Source organism: Amblyomma americanum, chromosome 6, assembly GCF_052857255.1.
Source record: "Amblyomma americanum isolate KBUSLIRL-KWMA chromosome 6, ASM5285725v1, whole genome shotgun sequence".
NCBI lineage: Eukaryota > Metazoa > Arthropoda > Arachnida > Ixodida > Ixodidae > Amblyomma > Amblyomma americanum.
The window spans coordinates 23,610,849-23,631,523 of NC_135502.1; the positions used below are offsets into that span (position 1 = coordinate 23,610,849).

Here is a 20,675-nt window from a genome sequence, read left to right on the forward strand (position 1 = left end):
TTCGTCTTCATAACAATATCACGATGAAAAAATTTCGAAACCTGTTTTCCGCATCAAAGCCTACTTGATTACTATCCGTCCCGATAATCGACCGGGAAGATGATAATATTGGCAATTTCGGCTTAGTTCCCTGCCTTTCCTTCTCCCCGATCTCTCAAGCTATGTGGAGTCAGGTGTCTAATCAGACGTTCGCTCATGTGGAAGAAGCTCTACTTTTTTTTTTTTGAGTGCAAACCATCGAACCGCGGGCATTGTTTCAGTGGCGAGCTGCCTAAGGCAAGCCTTACGGCTGGGGCAGGCATCGTAGACACCACTTTTGTACTCTACGGTACATCGACTTCTTACCACAAACAAAAACGTAGCTGTGATGAAGTTTCTATGCTTTCCGGCTTCATGGCACTAGACAGCGGCCGCAGGTTCTTTTTCGGCCGCAGTTGAATGGACGGGCCCGCCATAAAGGAGCAGAGTTGGTGGAATTTAACCTGGAGTCTTCCACAGCGGCGTGTATCCGATCAAGACAGTAAACTGACGGACCACGCAATTAGCACAAGTGCATGGGTCAAAATGCGCAGCTGGTAATAAAATTCGCCCACTGGATGTAGGGAAGTGACGTCGCCAGACACCCGGATGTGACGCCACATCCTGTAAAAACAGCTTCTGATGCTATCGCATTCCCAATACAAAATGTAATTGGGTGCCCCTTTTGAAATTTTAATTTCAGTTTGCGTTCGTGGAGTACACGTCTCGAGGCCAACATTGCAACCTAGTTTCCACGGACATTTCATAGCAAAAAGTGAAACGTGCTTAAAGGGACACTGAGGAGAACTCTATCATTTTTTTTTCTTAGCAAAATCTGATAGTTCGGCATTTCATGGTTTTGTTGCCACTTGTCCGGGTGCGAAAGATGCATTTATTTCAAAGAAATTTGGATTCGAAGTTGAAAAAGTTTTTCCCGCCCCTCTCATTCAAACTCGGGGAACTCTTATGACGCCACGGCAACTCTTATGACGTAACAGAACGGAGTGACGTGAATCGTGACGTAAACGCAGACTGTGATTTCTGACGGCTAGCGGTGCGGTGTGCAACCCTCCTTTGCAAGCCTCGGAGATTCGTGACTTCCATGAAGAAAATTCCTCCAAGGTGGCGCCTCTTGTCCTAGGTAGTCATCACGCTTGTTCTTGCGAGATTGACCTGTGGCGGCGATACCTGTATTTTGGTTCTTGCTATTTTCTACATTACAAGAGCTTTGTTTTCAGGAAGAGTGGCGTTTTTGTGATCAGGAGCTGCTATTCTATGGATACAAGCCAACCTGAATTTCTCCTCAGTGTCCCTTTCATGCGGCAATGTCTAAAAATTAACACTCGTTGGATTCTCCCTTCGTTTTTGCTCACGCCTTTAAAACCTACGCACGAGAGCTCGTCTACTCTGCTCAGCGTGCGAATTTCCGGCAGTAAAATTCGAGACATTCCCCGTCTTTTCAGTAAACTCTTTTATCTCTCACTTCCTTCAGGACGGTTTATGCGACTCACGACTAGCGTCCTAACAAGCTCACGACTAGCGACCTAATCAGCGACGCAGTTTTGCGGTTGTGATTGCACTACGGTTTCTTATAACTAAGGGTCCCGAAATGACAACCTCCGTGTCTTACCTCACGCTCAAGGTGCGACGGTGTGAACAGGGTGTCCCACAAGCCACCTTTCAGTTTTGTCCAGGAATTCCCATGCAGCTCGCCGTGAAACAAGGTACGTGACAAGCGATTTTCGCGTGGCTGCTTTTTTACGCAAGCCGGTAGCGCTAAATGACTGCCTTCCACACAGCTTGCACCGACGTGGGCTGAGCGGCACTGGTAAACTGTCGTTGAGAAGTTGTTAGCCACGGAATGGAACTGCATGCCGAAGAGCTGTCCTCATAACAATACCATTTGAAGACTCATAACTTTGTACCGCCAACGACCGTCTTCAGCCGCTTATCGCCAGTGCTGTCTCTTTAGTGCGAAAGCTGTATACCAAGACCTTACTCCTGCCTCCAAAGACCCGAAAGCGATGCTGAAGTCATATTTCTAAAGCGAAAGCGTTACTGGTTTAGTGGCGTCGATTTCGCCGTGGGCTGCAGTTTGACCTTCATTTAACCGGAGCTGCGGCGTAGTAGCCTTGGCAACGCCGCCGCCGGCTTGGCGCATGCGCTCTCTGCAGCTGGGTCGCCGCCTGACCACGTAACTCGCCGCGCCTCTGGCTAAGAGAAGCGCCGCGCTAGCCTAGTTAGTGCGAGCGTGTCCATGCATGAGAGCGAGGCCGGGCCGCCTTCTCTGAGCGTTGCGCGGGAGCGGGAGGCTTTGAGCCGTCGTCGGAAAGCGACGTCTGACCACCCCGCGGATATCGCCCGGCGAGCTGCTTCACTGGAAAGTGTCCGGAATGAAGAGTGTCCGGAATGATGTGTGTCCGGAGCGCGCGAAACTTTCGCTTGTATATCCAGGCTTAGCCACAGTTAAGCCACAGCTATTTTTTCTTTGTCTATGTGCACACCCCTGGATGGGATCCTGTTACACAGCGGACTAGCTGCGCACAACTGATTCGCGGTGGTAGTAACTGTAAAAAAATGGATAAGGAAAGCCTGAGCTGTACCAAGCTGGCTTTAAATGATGTGATTTCGTGTCCAACTCTCGTAGCTCACGGATGAAGCCGGCGATGCTACGTGTTTCAAATGACAGAGTTAGCCGCTTTGGCAAACGTGCATTAATAATAATAATAATTGGTTTTGGGGGGAAAGGAAATGGCGCAGTATCTATCTCATATATCGTTGGACACCTGAACCGCGCCGTAAGGGAAGGGATAAAGGAGGGAGTGAAAGAAGAAAGGAAGAGGAGGTGCCGTAGTGGAGGGCTCCGGAGTAATTTCGACCACCTGGGGATCTTTAACGTGCACTGACATCGCACAGCACACGGGCGCCTTAGCGTTTTTCCTCCATAAAAACGCAGCCGCCGCCATAAAATGTCGCAGTCAGTGTGGCTGCGCCATCTAGTAATCAGGTAACCATAGTGAAAAAAAAATATTTGCTTAAATCTTACTTTTGCGCGTTTTGTCACTTAGAAGCAAGAACCATACAAGGTACAGACACGTGTCTATCAATGAGACAGCGGAGAAGACGGCAGCTGAAAAAGAGACCCTAAAAATTGCTCCTACATCCCTTCTGATCACTTATATTGTAGCGAGAGCTACACTGGGCTACGAGTCGAGCATTTCGCGGTGGCTTAGAGAGGGCAGTTGCGCGCATGCGCCGTTACCATGGCAACCGGAGAGGAGCAGCAGGTGCGGCGCGCGCTTCGCCGCCGCCTCGCCGCTCTATCATCCGATCCGCGCGTCGCATGCGCAGCATTGCGTATAAAAGGCGGAGATGAAGTGGGCGGCTGTATCACATTTGACATGCATGCAGAGAAGGAGAGTCCAGCCGCTGCTAAATGGCGGTATAGACAAGAGAAGACTAACTCTTCCGATCCGGAGATTGTCGCCTGGCACTTGGCAACTCAACAGAATGAGCGTAAGAAGGCGAAGAGAGCAGCGGAGACGTCCGAACAGAGAGAGGAACGGCTTGCCAAACGGAGATGCCAGACTGCCGAGTGTATTAGACGGCGCATAGCTGCCGAGATGGGGCCTTTATGTCGCTCATTGCTAAACATACAGCGACCACAACAAGCTCAGCCAGGGAAACGTACCTCTCGCTACTTATATGCTGGCATAACCGAGCTAAACCACTGGCAACTTTTTTTTTTTTGTGACAGTGATACAGGAGCTCCTGGCACATAAAGTACTGACTGCTCTTTCTCGTTTTCTGTTGGTGTGCGAGATGTTGCGTACAATCCTAGACGCTGTCAACGTCTCAAACGTGACAATATTGAGTCCAGTGGTATACAGGGTTCAACGCTTGCAGATTTTTATTTTAAAACTGTGGGAGATACGTCAGTGCGGTCTGTGCTGGACTGTACAAGGCGGACATTATGTACCAGATACGGATCAGTATTTAGGCGTCGAATTACCCAATTTTTTTTAAACTTCCAAGTTTTCATTATTGATTTCAGGGGGCAAAGTTGTATCGTGCAATAGAAGGCCGTCAGCATAGATGTGCCCACTGAATTCAGTGGGTCTCTACGGACACTTTTATTCATTTAAATTGCGCGCGCTACCTTCCGGTCATCTAGGTGCACAACTGCGCATGACAGAACTGATGGTCGCGAGCTGTGTCATGTGATCGCTGTGCGCTGACTTGATAAGGGAGGGAAAAGCAGCCCGGGGGTTAATTCCGGAGAGACCGCTGCTGGGGCGAGGTGACGCTTTCGGCGGCCGGTACGAGCAGCCGCGATGCAGTAGCGCCTTTGCCAAAAGCAACCGAGCAACCGCGTCGACGGCCGAAGCGGGCTCGCAGCCGAGCGGTGGCGCTAGCAGTTGCTTCCCGGCTGCGAGTGTAAACTGGCTGACGTAATCCTTCGCCCTCGCTCTCCTTCCTTGGAGGTTAGAAAGCGGGTAGCTTTTGTGACAAGCTATAATTGAGATACTTGGATATTTGTGTCAAGCTATTTCGCGCTTTCGGAGCGCTGTAATACTGAGCGAGAGTGCAGGCCTACGCTAGCCAGTTTACACTCGCAGCGCCGGAGACCGCAACGCCGCCGACACGCCTGCTCGGTTACTTTTGGCGAACACGGTACATGGACGAAGGGGCGGCACCTTAGCAGGAAGACGGAAGCAGCGCCTCCGAAGATGGAATAGCTGTTTGGCGTGAGTGGCTTCTACACGAGCAGCCTGGTTTCTTTAGCAGATTCGAGCCCCCCCCCCCCCCCCCCCATCAGGAGGCTATACACCGCAGCAGACACAGGACGGTGACGACACAGGGCGGCACTTGCAACTACTGCGGTGTATACCCTCGTGATTTCTCGCCAACTGGCCTACACATCTACCCTCCAAAGTTCGAGCCCCCATTTACCTGTGCCACTTCGTCCCTCAGTGTGCTTGTTGTGGCGCGCTCAGGTCTTAGTGTCCGTTTTGTTGTAGTTCGAGCATTGCGCTCTCGGGAGCCTAGACAACATGCTCTTGTCTGCTGCAGAGTTCCCTGTTGTGCCCCTCTGAAAGCTTTAGTTTGGTCCGGAATAATCCGATCTTTTATGCCGAATGTGGGTGTCACTCATCAGGAGAGACCGTAGCTCGCGAACCGCGTTCCCTAGAAGGCGAAGCGCTCAAATTTTCTTAATCAACATGGTTCGAAATAGCGAACGTCAAAAATACGCATTTGAAAGCTCGTTGAGTTTTCTTTCCCGCATTGCGTGTTCATAAAATGGCGTAGCTGTCTTTATCACAATAGCTCGGCCGGCAAGTTGGTGATACCTTTCCAAAAAATGCGTTTTCTGTTTTCATGCATCAGATACGGACACAGTTTGTGTATTTGATGTGCAAGTTAACCTGATTTCGGCGACGATACCACGCGCAGCGGCGCCACGTTATAAATATGCAATGCGGGAAAGCGAACTCAGCGAGCTTTCAAAAGCGTATCTTGGAGGTTCGCCATTTGCAACCATATTGCCGATTGAGAAAACTTAAAACCTAGGTTCACGTTCAATGCTGGGGGCCTCCAGTTTGGCAGTATAATCTTGCCGCCTACATCTAAAATATAATAGCTGATTAGTTAATTTTAATTAAGTGCATAATTATTGATATATCAAGTACATAATGCCGCCTAGCTGTACTACTCGCCGCATAGACTGCACCGACATATCTCTAGCATGCGTAAAGGATAATCCGTAAACGATAAAGACAATTCCGTAAACGATAAAGACAACCTTTTGGTATACTGCGACACAGATGGGACGTCGCTGTGACTTCTTTCAGGCAAGTCACCACATCCGTGAACAGGCCTGTCATTCGCCGGTCCTCAGAAAAAAAGTCCGATGTTTATTGTTCGAAATAGAAGTTTATTTGGCAAGAACTTCACAAACGAAACAAACCACAAATATTTTTGTACTTTGTATGTTTAGTAAACATACCACGTGCATCAGACGACTGTGCGAGCAATGAACTGCTGTGCGAAAACGATGCCATACGCAGTGATAAAAATCGATCTGAATCTTTTCAGCCCACGCTCAAACTTTTTCAATCATTATACGGACGCGCCCACCACACACGATCGACGACCACGCAAAATCGCGTTAAATAACGTAGCACGCATTGTGGACCAAGTAACGCTGGCTTTATATGACACGAAATGTGCAGACCACATCACGAAATTACGACAGCTTCAATGAGCCTATTTTTCTAGGGCTCACGCCTGCAAAAAAAAAAAATAGTTCTCACGACGATGTTTATGGTGTAAGTATCATAAGCCAAGTAAGCACGACGTCTTGATGCTCAAGGCTCTCCACATCACTGCTGCGGTACAAAACGGGAGATAAAAATGACGCTAGAGCATATTCCACCAGTAGCACAAGTATCCAGCCGTGGCGTTGATGCGCAGAAAACAGTACTTCATGTCCATGTGACCTCTTCTACGACATGTTGTCGCGGCAGTAATTCGTAAAAAATGCGGGATTGCACATTTTATAACATGAACGCCAATGTTGCACACCAGCAATCACTTCCTTCAATCCCAGCAACCAACCTGTGACAGTCATGGTCGCCGACGCGACCGCTTGATATGCGATCACGACGGTTATAACCAGAAATGGTTTAAAGGAATTGCCCACTTGACAATGATCACTTCCAGGTTCTGCACAGTCAATCCCAGGTTCTGCACAGTCAATCATTCGTGCTAATGGGTGCTCAGAAAATGTATATGGGTGAGCAACCTTGATAATGATCCCTCATTGCCGCAGCTACGCGGTGCGAAGCTCATTGAACTTGGCTTCTTAATAGGTGAACCGCCCACTCCTTCGCGGACCCGTTACGTAACTCTGTGTCTTCGACAGCCAATCAGAGCCAGGCCGTGGGACATAGCCCCCCGACCGCATCTGGTCGCGTCGTTGTCCTTCTCCCCGCTTGGCCCTGGTCCTGCGCAAGCGTCCATTGGATTGCCGCGGCGTATTGTACACTGATGGCGCGAGGTCGCCTCGTCGGTTCAGCGGGCAGTAGCGGATCGTGTGCGCCTGGTCTCCGCCTGGGTAGCCGCACTGCGGGCACTTGTATCCCCTCAACACTGGACAGGTGACGCGGCCGGCTCGCCTGCGCAAGCACACTCGTGATGTCGCCACGTCTTCGTGACGTTGCACTCAATGTTTCAGCAAACTGAACTGCCACTCGCAATCGATATTGTATAGCTTGCAATGCGGAGTTTCACCGTGCGAATGATATCAAGGCGTCACTATTCGTTTGCGATTTCCATAAACAATAAGGCATCGAACCAATGAACGATTCACTTTTACTGACTTGTAAGACGTCGAGTTGAAGCTATATGCGAGACACATACGGAACCTCTATATATATTGGTTATCCAAAAGTACACAAAACAGTGCGCATTCCATGGAAACAACAAAACAAAATTTAGGTCTCTCCGACTAACTGTCAGATCGGTGCCGAAAAATAAAGCCTGTCGAGTCAATAAATCTCTAAGCGAGATTTTACGGTTATAAAAACCTACTTAGACTGCACCAAAGCAACGCGCTTGCACAGGCGAAGACCACGGGTGCACGTCCAGGGCTCCGTTCACGGCCACAGCGACCGCGAATAGCGAAGGCGGGGACGCTGCGACTCTACAGGTGGCGCTATTTAGCGAAGGCAGGGTCCAGGGCTCCGTTCACGGCCACAGCGACCGCGAATAGCGAAGGCGGGGACGCTGCGACTCTACAGGTGGCGCTATTTAGCGAAGGCAGGGACGCTGCGACTCTGCAGGTGGCGCTATTTACGACCAGTTTATACGATGCCCACAGAGTGCTAGAATATGGTGCGCTGTAAACAACCAAGGAGTCATTCACAACGCTTCTAAAGGGAGGGGGGGCATATAGAGTAGCGTGCAATGGTTTCCGCAGAGGCTATCTTTCGCCGCTGAGATAGCTAGGAAAAACCACTTTCGCCTTTTGATGTGCCAATTTATGGCCAGCGTCCATCATGTAAATCACCCCAGCCGGATAAATTGTCTGCCTTTTTTATGAAGCTCTACAGAAGCGCTGGCGACCTTTTCGCATTTTCCCCCGCAACTTCTGAAGTCAGCTTCTAAGGCTAACCACCTTTCGTCACCTTATGCATAGTTGCGCGGTGTAAACTCCAAAAACAAATCCCCCAGCCAATTTGCGGAATGGGTAATGTTATCATCCTATAAGCATCGCAACTGTGAACAGAAAACAATTGGAGGAGACACTTAAGCTCCGTCATAAGGGTATGACGCGATAACGTAATGGGTTATCTTCCATGTATGTAAAGAAGGTCATTCTCTACTTTACATTCAAAGATCCCTGGGAGTCCTCATACAACTCCGCAAGGACAAGGTTGAAGCTTGGGCACGTTGGTGTGCCACTATCGTTACAGCGCAAAAGACGAGGACGAGTCAGCAGCGTTGCTCCGGACGCAGTGGTGCAGCAGTTAAGCCATGCGCCACTGCCCTGAGGTGGCAGGTGCTCCCAGTCGTGGTCCTTGTGCTATACAGGTTGCTCTTCCTGAGCGACCAGTCATTAAGTTACCTGCCACCTTCCGCGGTGGGCAGTTTGCTCACTATCCAGTGGGCAGGTTGTGATGACCACCTGCCTTCTAGGTTGCTCTCTGGGCACCACCTGCCAGAGTAATGCTCGTGATTTTTCACTCAACGCCGACACAGGATTTTTCTGGTGAACTGGGCCGTTAACGCTATCGCGTTAAAACTTTATGTGTGCACTTTTAAGAAGGCGCCAGAAGCCACTCAGGATACTGTGATAGTTTCCTACTCAGCACGAAAAGTGTTCCAATGAATCTGCAGCTACAAGGCCAGTCGCCGTTGATACGGAGGTAACTATAATTGCTGCTAGCAGAACGTTTTGCTGGGCTAGTTGGTCCATTCTGACAATAGTGAAAACAGCGCTAACGAAGAAGCCGGAAGGCGAAACGAGGAAGTGACAGGAATGAGCGCTGACTGACAACAGTTGTCAGTCAGCGCTCTTTCCTGTCACTAGTTGTCAGTCAGCGCTCTTTCCTGTCACTTCCTCGTTTCGCCCTCCGGCTTCTTCTTTAGCGCTGTTTTCACTATTGTTATAATTGCTGCTCTTGGGCAGGTAGCCGCGCGCTCGTAGCTGGTTTTTGTGCTCTTGGTGGCCCATATCATCCAAATGTTGGGTAACCACCACGCCGCGCCGGGCTGCAGCCTCAACCCGGCCACTTTAGGGACGCATGTTATTTCTCTCTCGCGCGCGCACACACACGCTGGCGATGGCCTGGCATTATTTTCGTTGTCTTGAACGGTGCGGTGCAGAAATTGTGCCTCCGTTAAAGTATTTTTTAAAAAAAAACGACCGGGCGGCACCGTCGCTCCTCACTGTGCACACATTGCTTCCACACGGTTCCCTTCCGAGCCGTCTTGCCAGCCGCCCCTTTCGGGTCCATAGGGGAAAAAACTCGGTCATGGTCCAAGGTTAGAAGAAAGCTCACTGTAACAAGCAAAAAAGTTACCCTCAGCAGTGGGTACGTGGCAGCGACTGCCGCGGTTGACTAACCGGCCCAGACGGATATGAATGGCATTACCACTGACTACGCATCTTTACTGATAACCACAAACCTGCACTGAGCTTTCAGTTCAGGCGAACTACCTCGACCACGGGAAGCTAGGCCAGCAGGAACTATGGAGACCATTCAGTCACCTCTATAAAACGACCCTGGGGTGAATGTTCATTCAGAGTCCCTTTATATTCCATGGGGCTAGCATTAAATGAAGCGGCCGGGCGTAACGCGTACCCTGGACCGCTGTAGTCTCGCAGCGTGTGGCCCATGTAGAACTCGCGGCGCTCGCCGTTGGTGCGGCAGAAGGCGCAGCCCTTGGTCTGCGACCGGAACTGAGGAGGAGGAGGGGGAGGTGGCCACCGCCGCCGCCACCACCGCTGACGCGTGGCCTTCATCCGAGGCGGTGCCTCCCTCCGCTGTCTCCTGGCCACCCCCGCCATGGGATGCGTCTGTGGTTGCCCGCCTTCAGGCATCACCTGCGACCCTGCAGCCGCGAAGGACAAGTCATCAGGACACTAGCCGCGTTTACATGAATGCGGCAGAAGTCGACTGCAGTCCACTTTGAGGGAAAGTGCAAAATCGTCGAGGAAGAGAGTAGAGGACGAGTCACAACTTTTGTTCTAAAAACCTCCGCTTCTCTCGGAATCTTGACTGGAGTCGACTTCGGTCGCATTCATGTCATCGAGTCAACCAGGATAAATTGAAGTTGGCCTGTATCGATAGATTGCTGCATTTAATTTTTAATCACGTAGAGGCTCCTTTCAGTGAAAACGGCGCATTTTATAAGCTCCGATTTGGTCAGAAAACGAGATATTGGTATCGCGAACACCGGCCGTTTTCGCATCACATCCTTGAGGCTAGGTCACGCCGCCATTTAATTCCACACGGTGATCACGGAGTCCTTTGATTCTTGACGTCACGAGTTTCAGTCGATGTGGCGGAATTTTTCTTAAATTCAATTTTCGCGTTAATAAATTTGTTGTCTGCTACAGAACTTCAACACCACCACAAAGAAACACAGAATCGAATTTTACTGCGAACAAGCACTGAACATAGTTGTTCCCAGGGTTTGTTTAATCCCTTTTTTGATGTCAGGACGGCGCGAAAACAAGGACCATAGAGGCACACGAACACATCAGGACAGGCCTTCGTTCGTGTGCCTCTTTGGTCCTTGTTGTTTTCGCGCCGTCCTGACATCATAAAAAAAGCTATGCACCAACTAGCCTAAACCAAAGTAATTCTTGTTTAATCTCTTCCTGCTTCTCCGGACGAATTCCGAACTCCGATGGTCTAAGTAGAATCAAAAAAGATAAATGCAAGGTACTGCCCATTCACAGTTTCTTTTCTGTGAGCCCCTGGTATGCAGACAAATATAGAACAGGCGGACATTTTGGCTTAATATTTTTCTGCGGTCTCCTGTTCATCTCACTACAGAGAATCATTTCTAAAATAAAAAACACAGCTGAAAAAATTTGCGGTGGTTTAGCTCTGGTTAAACCTGGAGTGATGCGATAGCTACAGCTGGCCTAGTGGGACTTGCTCAGTTGAATTGCGAAGTCAGTCTTTCACCGCTCCGTTTCGCTGGGCGCTCCTTCTTCGTCCCGCTTGACACGGCGCATTCGCATAGCTGTGCAGCTCGGTTTCGCCGGCGCGCCGCGCCGCCGGCAGCAGGAGCTGCTCCGCACCACATGGCTGGTCAGGTGACCAACCAAGTGACGAACCACGACGCCGCTGCTCCGCACCACGTGACCAACCACGTGACAGCGTGGCGGCGCCGCCACGCTGAAGGCTCAAAATGCTACCGTAATGTAGTTATCGCGACAAAATTATGGAAAAGAATGCTGCAGCAAAGCTGCGACAGTATTTGTCGTACGCTGAATGAATCAGGTGGACACCACTGTAGCCTCGGCATCTGCCGGTGATTTTCTAGTTTCCATATTTTCCTGGCTCGAACTACGGCAATGAGATCCAGGGACGATCTCGTATATCACAAGGCTCAGCATGGGCCCCATTTTTTTAGAGGCAAAGACCATTTGGCTAGTCCTGAATGCCCCACCGGAAGGCTTTGCTGACAGGGGAAGATTCAAGTTATATTCGCAAGTGTTTACATCGTGGTTCGTGGGTATAAACACAGATGAGCAAAATCGAAGGGAAAGAACTGAGATGAACAAAGGAAGGACTCGCAGGTCCTTTACTGATAGGGCTGCCTGTGCTCTCTTTTTCTTACAAAATAGCTGCGGCCTATATAGGGCGCTCTCGTCAGGTTATAACGCCGACTTCCCATCGCTTGCTTTCCGGAAAGCCATACGGACGATTCACAGTGGGCTCCCATGGTGCCACATCTGATTCAGCCGCATTTCTAACGTCCACTCGGTGCCCATCAAGCAAGGAAGCAGCTGACGTGCATCTTAGCTCAGACAACGCAGGCTGCGTGACACGCAAGCGTCGTGGCCCAGAGGAGGGCACAATGCATTATATTTCATATTGCACGACAGGACAAAGAAATTGGCTGGCAGTTTAGCACTGCTAAGCGCAAAACATTGCGCGAAAATGAAGGTGGACAGCACCGCCACTTACCTGAAAGCGCGCTAGAGGCGCCCGCGGATCCACGGAGCCAGTTATGCGCGTCAACTTTTTCATCGTCAATGCCAATTTACCCAATGTAATATTCCGGCGGCCTATGGCCTATGTTCCAGTGCAGTGTTTCTGCCACAACACCAACGCATGCAGCGCACCGCTTTCTGTCACTACCGCCACATAGTTCAAAGCGCGAGTATTTATTAGTTCGACAGTAGTATTAATTGAAGAAGACGACGATGTGCAATGCACAGCGCGGTGGCGGCGAAAGCCTAGTTGGCCTAGTGCTCTTGTGCAGTGGCCAGTGAAGATGATCTGCTCGCGCCGCCGCAGGTTCGAAACCCAGTCACGAAAATATTTATTTCTTTATGGTTCGCCTAACCCTCTACACCCACAAACAGCCCCCCATCACCCCCTACCCCTTCTTCATCGCCCAACATCCGCGATCGACCTAACCCCTCCTCCCTCCAGAAAGTCCTACCCACCATCCCTCACTCACTGCACCCTCCAGACGCCTCCACCCATGAGAAGCTCACGCAGCAAATGCAATTCAAAGACGCAGCGGAAGGCGATCATTGTAGAAGCGGAACGAAAAAAAAAATGGGCTGTGGTTTAGCTCTGTTTAAGCCTGGAGTGGCGCGATAGCTACAGCTGGCCGAGTGGAACTCGCTCAGTCGAATTGCAGTCAGTCTTTCGCCGCTCCGTTTCGCTGGGCGCTCCTAATCTTGGTCCCTGGACGTGGATTCACTCTCTCAACCTCTCCACTCACCCCACACGGTTTCGCCGGCGCGCCGCGCCGCCGGCAGCTGCTCCGCACCACGTTACCAACCGCCGTGGCGGCGCCGCCACGCTGAAGGCTCGAAATGCTAGCGTAATGTAGCTATCTCTACAAAACCAATACTGCTAAAGCACATTTGTCCTCACAGCTTATGATCACCTGTGAATATTTGTAGCGATATCTACATTACGGTAGCATTTCGAGCCTTCAGCGTGGCGGCGCCGCCACCCTGTGGCAGCGCTGCCACGAGGTTGGTCACGTGGTGCGGAGCAGCTGCCGGCGGCGCGGCGCAGTGGCTGATCACGTAGTTTGTCACGCGACCAAGTTCCACTCGGCCAGCTGTAGCTATCGCGTCACTCCAGGTTTAACCAGAGCTAAACCACAGCCAATTTTTTAGTGACAGAGTAGTGATACTGAGCCCCCCCCCCCCCCCCCCCCCTCGGGAATCTGCTGTCAGGTTGAAGTGAAGCCTCGCACACCTGGCCTAGACGATGGATTAACGCACAAGGCTAGGAGCGAGGCAGCGAGCGGCAATGCCAATAAACGCCTGGGAGCACTACTGCAAGGGATCACTCAAGAACCCAAAGCAGAGCCTATATCAAGGCCTATAGCAAGGTCGATTAAGTGGAAAGCCGCTCGCGCTCTACAGACCTGTGTCTACGGAAGTCTGTCTCTCCGCTCCCGAGAACGGCGCGTCCGCGCGCCCGGCTTCCTTCTTAACCTTAACGCAGGCCTCCCACTGGCGCCTACTCCAGACTCGAACTGTTCCCTACCCTATTCTCCTTCATGGCCGCTACCCCCAATCAATTCCTCTCTTCCTGTAAGCTCTGCGGCAAACCGGAACTTTCTTCACGTTCTCCTCAGATGTCCTACCTTCCCACACCCTCCATCCCCAACCACGGCGGAGCCATACTGAGAGACTCTACTGGCCAGCACCGCTGCTGACCAGCGCCGGATAATTACCGACGCCCTGAAGCGGATAGCCCTCCAAGGGCTGTCCTTTGCCCTGTAAGGCCAGCCCCCTAAGGGTTGCCTCGTGCCATGTTAGGGGGTTTGCACCCCTCTGTATTTCTTGGCAGTTAATGTTTTCCACCACCACCCGCGCGCTTTGCCAGTCCCTGCTAAGCGCGCTCCCCGCTCTCAACTCCCGCTCCCCAGACCGACCCCCGGGATCCCAGAGGGGAAGATGTCCGGCGCCAGCGAAGGATCTGATGCGGTACGCGCTGAGCTGCAACGGCTCTGGTCCTGGCGATGGATCCGAATCCTCCGCACGAATTAAAGGATACGCTAAAAACAAAACAAAACGCCAAATTCCTTACAGTGAAAGCATTCACTCACTGATTGATAGGTGTAAGCAATTGTATCAGCTTACAAGGGTGGAGGCGGGCCGTTATGAACTCGCAGGAACGATTGTAGCAAGCATTATGGTTAGTCATTCATCGCAAACACTGCGCCAAGATCGGGGCCACCTGCCAATCAAAGATGAATGTATTCAAAGACGAATGCATTAATGCGGTAAGTACTAGTAGCCAAAAAAAAAGAAATACGAAATGATATGCCGAAAGTTCAGACATTTCGATGCGGCAAAACTGGAAAAGCACGAAAAGCAAACGCATTTTGAAAAGCTTTCCTCATAAAAGCACTCATGCAAAATCGTTACAGCTTGCTCACGTTGCTCGCATTAGGTTGTCTGATCGTCCGTCCATGTTTAGGAGCGAAAGAACTACTTAACGGACCCAATTAAGAATCTTGTGTGAAGCCTCGGAGTAACTATGGTAAACTCGGGGAAGCTGCGAGGAGCGTCGCGCCAGCTGCCGCTAAGTGGAGAGAAAGTCTGAAGCGAGAAGAGTGGTTGTGTCCAAATCATGCACATGGCAGAGAGAAGGGGCGAAGGTTGAATACATGCTTTCACGCATCAATTCGCTTCAACTACGTTAAAACTCTGATACATTCTTCACCAAGACCCACTGATCTAGAGACATGAACATGTGGCGGGGACTGCGTGCGCCAACTTTCGTTAACGTTTTGGCCGTTGACCTGCTCTTCTGTCATGATCATCATCATCATCGTCTGCTTTCGTCAAATGATTTCTCTCCTCTCACTGCTTCCCTGTGCATTCGTTCTGTCTTATTACTTTGAAACCTAGTAATGAACGATGCAAATATGACATTTCTTTAAATCCTAGCGGTGAATATTCTGTTCGCGCGCATGCATACGCGAGACTTAGACATCTTTGCTAGGCAATGGATTAATCATGAATACTCAAAACGTAGACAAATGACAGAACTATTACATCCTTGAAGTAAATAACCGACGCCATCTTGCTCAACAGGTTAATTGTAGCGTCACGCCGCTCGTAGCTGCCCTTCCCTAGCAGCAAAAGGCATGAACTAGAACATGCGCGCTAGAGCAGTGCCAAATGTGCAGGTCTCTAGTGCAGTAGTTCTTCGCTCGCTTTTACCAACGCTTCTTCACGATTGCAAAAAGCGTCGTTGCGCGTTTCGATGGAGGCGAAACGCTAAGGCGCCCGTGTGCTGTGCGATGTCAGTGCACGTTAAAGATCCCTAGGGTTCCCGATGGCCACGCTTCCGCTCAGGGTGAGGACAGCTGCGTCGTCTGCTACAGCGGCCGCCATTCTCGCGCCCGCAGCATGCAGGTTTCATTCTCGTAGGGGAGGGCTGCTCGCTTCTTGCTCGCCGCGGGCGCTTAAAATAAAAAGGTAAGGAGTCTTGCGATGCGCTTTTGTATTACATGAGAATAGAATACCAAATTTTGTTGGAGAACCTGCTGCTTTAAAAAACGGGACAAGCAGGCAACGTCAAGGCGTCGCCGGTAACAAAGGAAGCGGGTATGAAAAATATGCGCCAATTATGTCAGTGCAGCTTCTCTAGAATCTATCTCTATAGTTCAAAACCGACCTCTTATGCACTGACCCCGTTGGTGCGTCGAAACAGCATTCCACCCCAACACAAATTTGCGTCGCCAGCTAGCTTGCTCGCGTCAAGCGACCATCCCCCTAGAGATGCAGAGGAAAAAATCCTGAAAACGCTTATTTACCCGAGGTTTGCGATAGATTACGATAAAGGGAACCGCTACTAAGCAGAGGAGCATGCAATAAAGTTTTGAGCCGCTTTTTAGACAAGTTAAATCTCGATGACGGTTGTGTCAAGGCATATTCTGCATCCACCGCGGGTATTGGCAGACCCGTTGGTGTTTTCCTTCCTACGCATGTTTAATCTCCGGGCAGACAAAAAAGCTTGAAAAATGCCGTAATCCACTGCGTGTGTGTGTGTGTGGGGGGGGGGGGGGGGGGGGAGTTTGAAAATTTGTTTTAGACCACACCTCCCTCAATTGAAAGCGTTCAATTCTGTTCACTTCTTTAATAATAATAATAATTCACTTCTTTTGTAGTTAATTTCAAACTACCAAGTTTATTATAATTTCTGAAACGAATCGGCTGATTTCTGTCCAAGCTTGTTGGCGTTTAAAGTGAGTGCACTGGATGGGTAAGAAAACTGAGCAGACGCGGTCAATGACACAGCGCCTTAGTTTCGCACGTTTTGAAGAAACAAAGATTATCAGGAACGGTTATAAAATATAAGCACTCGCCTGTTCGTCTGGGTATACCTAGATGAACACAAACTGTTACCCAAGCAAACATAAAATCATTTATTTAGTTGTTACGAAAACACATGATAAAGTTACCAATATTTTCTGTTCATGGGAACGTGAACATTATTGCACATTTTCAAAGTAGACATCTATGTTAAATAGATGACTGTAATTGAGAAAACAGTTGTGATTGCATATATACATAGATGCAGAATTCAGGCTTCGAAGCAAAACTTTCGCGAAACTTTATATTCCGGCTTGGGACAGCATTGGGCTTGAGGTTCCATCCGTCCGCGCGGTTTTGTTCGAAGCTCGTGTCTTCAAAACGAGCCTGCAGATGAATTTGGAATTAGCCCCCACATTTCCTGCTCGAGAATGAAAACAATGAACACAGCGCGCAATAAAACAAAATAGTCCAAATATATCAGTCGAATTACTCTAATGAGCGCCTCAATTTGCACCTAACACATTCTGTTAATCTTACTTACTGACCTAATGCGGCGCCGTTGGATGAAGCATCGGGCTAAGCAGCGCGAGCTGCCCACCGCAGCATACGTGTCAAAAACTAAAAAAAACGTATGTAAATTAATTCGTATTGGTTCCTAGACGACTCAGATGCACAGTAATTGCCACAGCTTACGTGCCCCTCGCTTGTTCTCGTGCTCTGTGCCTTGATTCGTGCCGGCCGCGGTTCGCTAACAAGCGCCTCGTAAAGGCAATTATTTTCTAATGAACAGAAGCGGCGAAAGGCACGTTTGGTACGCATTCACGAGCGAAAACATTGTCATGCAATTTCCGACGTAAACAGGCAAGCGGCAGGCAATGCCCGGTTCGGCGCTGAAACGTGCCTTTATTTTTACGCCGAGCAATCCGAATGGTGCGGAAATGACATCTGACCAGTACAAATGTAGTACTACACTTAGCTGGCTAAACGCAAAAGCGGCAAATCGCAACAAAAACAGCACTGAACCAACATGAGTACTTACACTACAGACACATGAGGAGTTCGTCGGTTGCCACTTGACACGCTTGATCCGGACCATCCACTGCAGCCTCCTTTTCGGGTCTCTTGGAAAATGGAACATCCTCCAAAAATTTCTCGCATGGTTGGAGCACTGAGGAACACACCATCCAGGCATTGACGGCGATGAAAGTCGGGCGAACGCAGGCACGCAGCAGTGACACCCGCACGACTGCAGAGCGGCGAGGTCGACGTGGGCAACACAATGGCGGAGGGAGCGCGCGAAAACTGGTTTAGGCTGCGTCGAGTGGTTCAAAGGGACTAAAAGCGGGGGCGCACGCATCGAGGCACCCTAAAGATCCCCAGGTGGTCGAAATTATTTCGGAGACCATCAGCTACGGCACCTCTTTCTTCCTTTCTTCTTTCACTACCTCCTTTACCCCTTCCCTTACGGCGCGGTTCAGGGTGTCCGCCGATATGTGGCACAGATACTGCGCTATTCCCTTTCCCCAGAAACCAATTTCCGCACGGAACCACGGACTGGTCAGATGAACATGGATTCCACAATCTCTGTGATGCCTTGCATGGAGTGTGCAAAAAGTACTTTTGAAGCGAAAGCTCAACTAGGGTAGGCTTCCAAGAGGGCAGCGTCAGTGCAGTCACGTGACAGGTGTCACGTGGCATGTCATGTGACCTATTCACATCATCACAATCTGCCCACCGTGGCAGGTGGCAACTGCCCCATCGGGCATCGGCTGAGGGACGCCCTGGTGGATGGCTCCCGATAATTTCGACCGCCTGGGGGTTCTTTAACGTGCACTGACATCGCACGGTACACGAGCCCGGTAGCATTTCGCCTCCATCGAACTGCAACCGCTGCGGCCCGGATCGAACCCGCGTCTTTCGGGTCGGAAGCTTAACACCATAACCACTGGGCCACCGCGGCGGCGATATCGAATTGAATAATAATCAAACAGTGACGCAACTGAATAGAATACGAATCGAATAGTTGTGCAAAGCGAGTATTCGCGCGAAACAGTGAAGCGCTGGCGGCAGCACCGCGGTACGTAGCTATAACTTATGGAGTTATAGCTGCATGTGTTAAATGACGCGACTCTATTTTCACAAGGGGGTGAACAACAAATTAATGTTTTCTTCTAACTGCTAGTATGCTATGTTTTGTGTTTTCCTATTTGTTTTCTTGTTGCGTTGCTGCTGCTAACAATTGCCATTAGTTCATCCATCTTATTATAACAGGTCCCATTACAACATATTGCTGTGGGACCTCTTTATGTATGATTAATCAGTTTTTAATGTATTTCAAATAAACTTCAAACACGATGTCGGAGTATTAAATCTATGGCCGCCAAAGTTATACGTGCAGGAAAATTAGCTTTCACTATTGAAGACGAAAAAGAATTACTAGCGCCACATCTCAGTACATGAGACGGGCGAGAGCTGTGTATTTATTTATTTCGTAATACTGCACGCCCCTAATTGTCGCAAGCAAGAGGGGCATTCAGCAAAAAAAAAAAAAGAGGAATCATGGACAGGCGCAAATAATGTCTCATAAAATGAAGATAACGTAGAAAAAAGAAGCGCACATCACACTTTGACATCGGCTTAAGTTGTCAAAAATAATTCTACATCATTCGGTAGAAATACACCAAGCGGAAGTGAATTCCACTCGCTCACGGCAGCAACCACGGCCTCCGATACCGGACATCAAGGCAGGGCTTACTGAACCTGTCTGAGCACTGCAGTGTTGTCAGACCTCCGAGGCCATATATGAGCCCTATGATATCTGCCACACGAATAGATCGCGTCGCAGCGCTGAACACACCATCCCTAGCATACTGCTCGCAGCAGCATGGTATGCGGTGGCTGTGTAAGTCCTGTTTGTGGAATTTAATTCGCAGCAATCAATAGAAAATAATTGGCACGCACGAGAACAGATATGATTCGTTTCGAATAATTATGAATATGAACTAGTTGATTTGTTCGCCGCATCAAACGAAAAGATACTTGATTCGCAATTCGAATTTTTCGATTATTCTCACATCCCTACTGTTTGGAGAGGTATATGTTACCTTCGTCGCGTAGGTTCACTTCGTAGCGAAATGTTTAATGTGTTTCAGGCTGGTCAACAAACGCAAAACGAACCGGAAACATACGGCGAAGAGCTTTAGATTCGCTGTTGGTATAGTGAGCACCCCCTCCCCCCCTCCTCCTCTCCCATGCCTTGCATACACTCTTCTCAGCTGTCACAACAATCTCGCCCAAACATTCATCGTAGGCCATGCTACAGACTCCGCGATGTGTAGTCCAAATCAAATGCGCTCCCACGCCTTGCTCCAAAGTTTGCATTTTCTTTCCACGCCCCTTGCCGTGTTTTTCCGCGTCTCTCCTGGACAGTGGCGCCCTCTGCGGTGGCTTTGTGGCTATGGCGTTGGGCTGCTGGCCCAAGGACGCGGGATAGAACCACGACTGTTGGGGCCTCATTCCGATGGAGGCGAAATGCAAAAAAAAAAAAAAAACGCCCGCGTGCTGTGCGCTGCTAATACAAGTTTGAAAGTGGCAGGCGATCGAGGTTAGTCCGGAGCCCCGCACTACCGGCGAATATTAGAGCCCCAAGGACATCAAACCCCAAATACCTACCTACCTACCGCGAGCAGTGATGCGCGATTATACCTAACAGATGCGAACGAATGAACACCGGACTGTACCGAGCGTAAGGTTGTAATCCAGCTGACAGCAGCGGTAAAAACGGTTTAAAGAGGCCATAACTGTCAATACCCTCCCATTTCGTTGTACCCTGAGGCGATCTGGGCCGGTACCACATGACAGTTATTTCCAGTCCACTCTGATCCGCTGCATTCGTCCGTAGGTACCGACTGGCTGACCTTAGCGATAACGGGCACGTGGCGGTAACCTGTATACAAACGGACAATTGCGAAATATAGATTTGGATTTCAATTGTTATATTATTTTTATTCTAAACATTGCAAACCCGCTTTTGAGGCTATGCATTTGGCAGTGGTTGCGCCGGGGTCAATACCTACCAACGCCGGTGTAATCGGCCGGTTTCCATAGA

The 20,675-nt window shown here is 49.9% G+C and overlaps 1 protein-coding gene across 1 annotated transcript; it reads right to left on the reverse strand.

The window, feature by feature from the left end:
- Positions 1–6,764: 6,764 nt before the first annotated feature.
- LOC144094599 (uncharacterized) lies at positions 6,765–10,080 on the reverse strand. The gene is made up of 2 exons (XM_077628515.1): positions 9,888–10,080; positions 6,765–7,196 (listed from the first exon to the last, which is right to left on the reverse strand). The coding sequence occupies exons 1-2, from the start codon at positions 10,046–10,048 to the stop codon at positions 6,884–6,886; spliced, it is 474 nt and encodes a 157-aa protein (XP_077484641.1). The 5' UTR covers positions 10,049–10,080; the 3' UTR covers positions 6,765–6,883.
- Between the last annotated feature and the right edge of the window lie 10,595 nt (positions 10,081–20,675).

Excerpts from the sequence above, each read along its gene's own strand:
- LOC144094599 (XM_077628515.1), bottom strand. The coding sequence starts at position 10,048 with ATGAAGGCCACGCGTCAGCGGTGGTGGCGGCGGCGGTGGCCACCTCCC. Across the intron at positions 7,197-9,887 it reads CGAGACTACAGCGGTCCAGG|GCGAGCCGGCCGCGTCACCT; the intron begins GTACGCGTTACG and ends GTGCTTGCGCAG.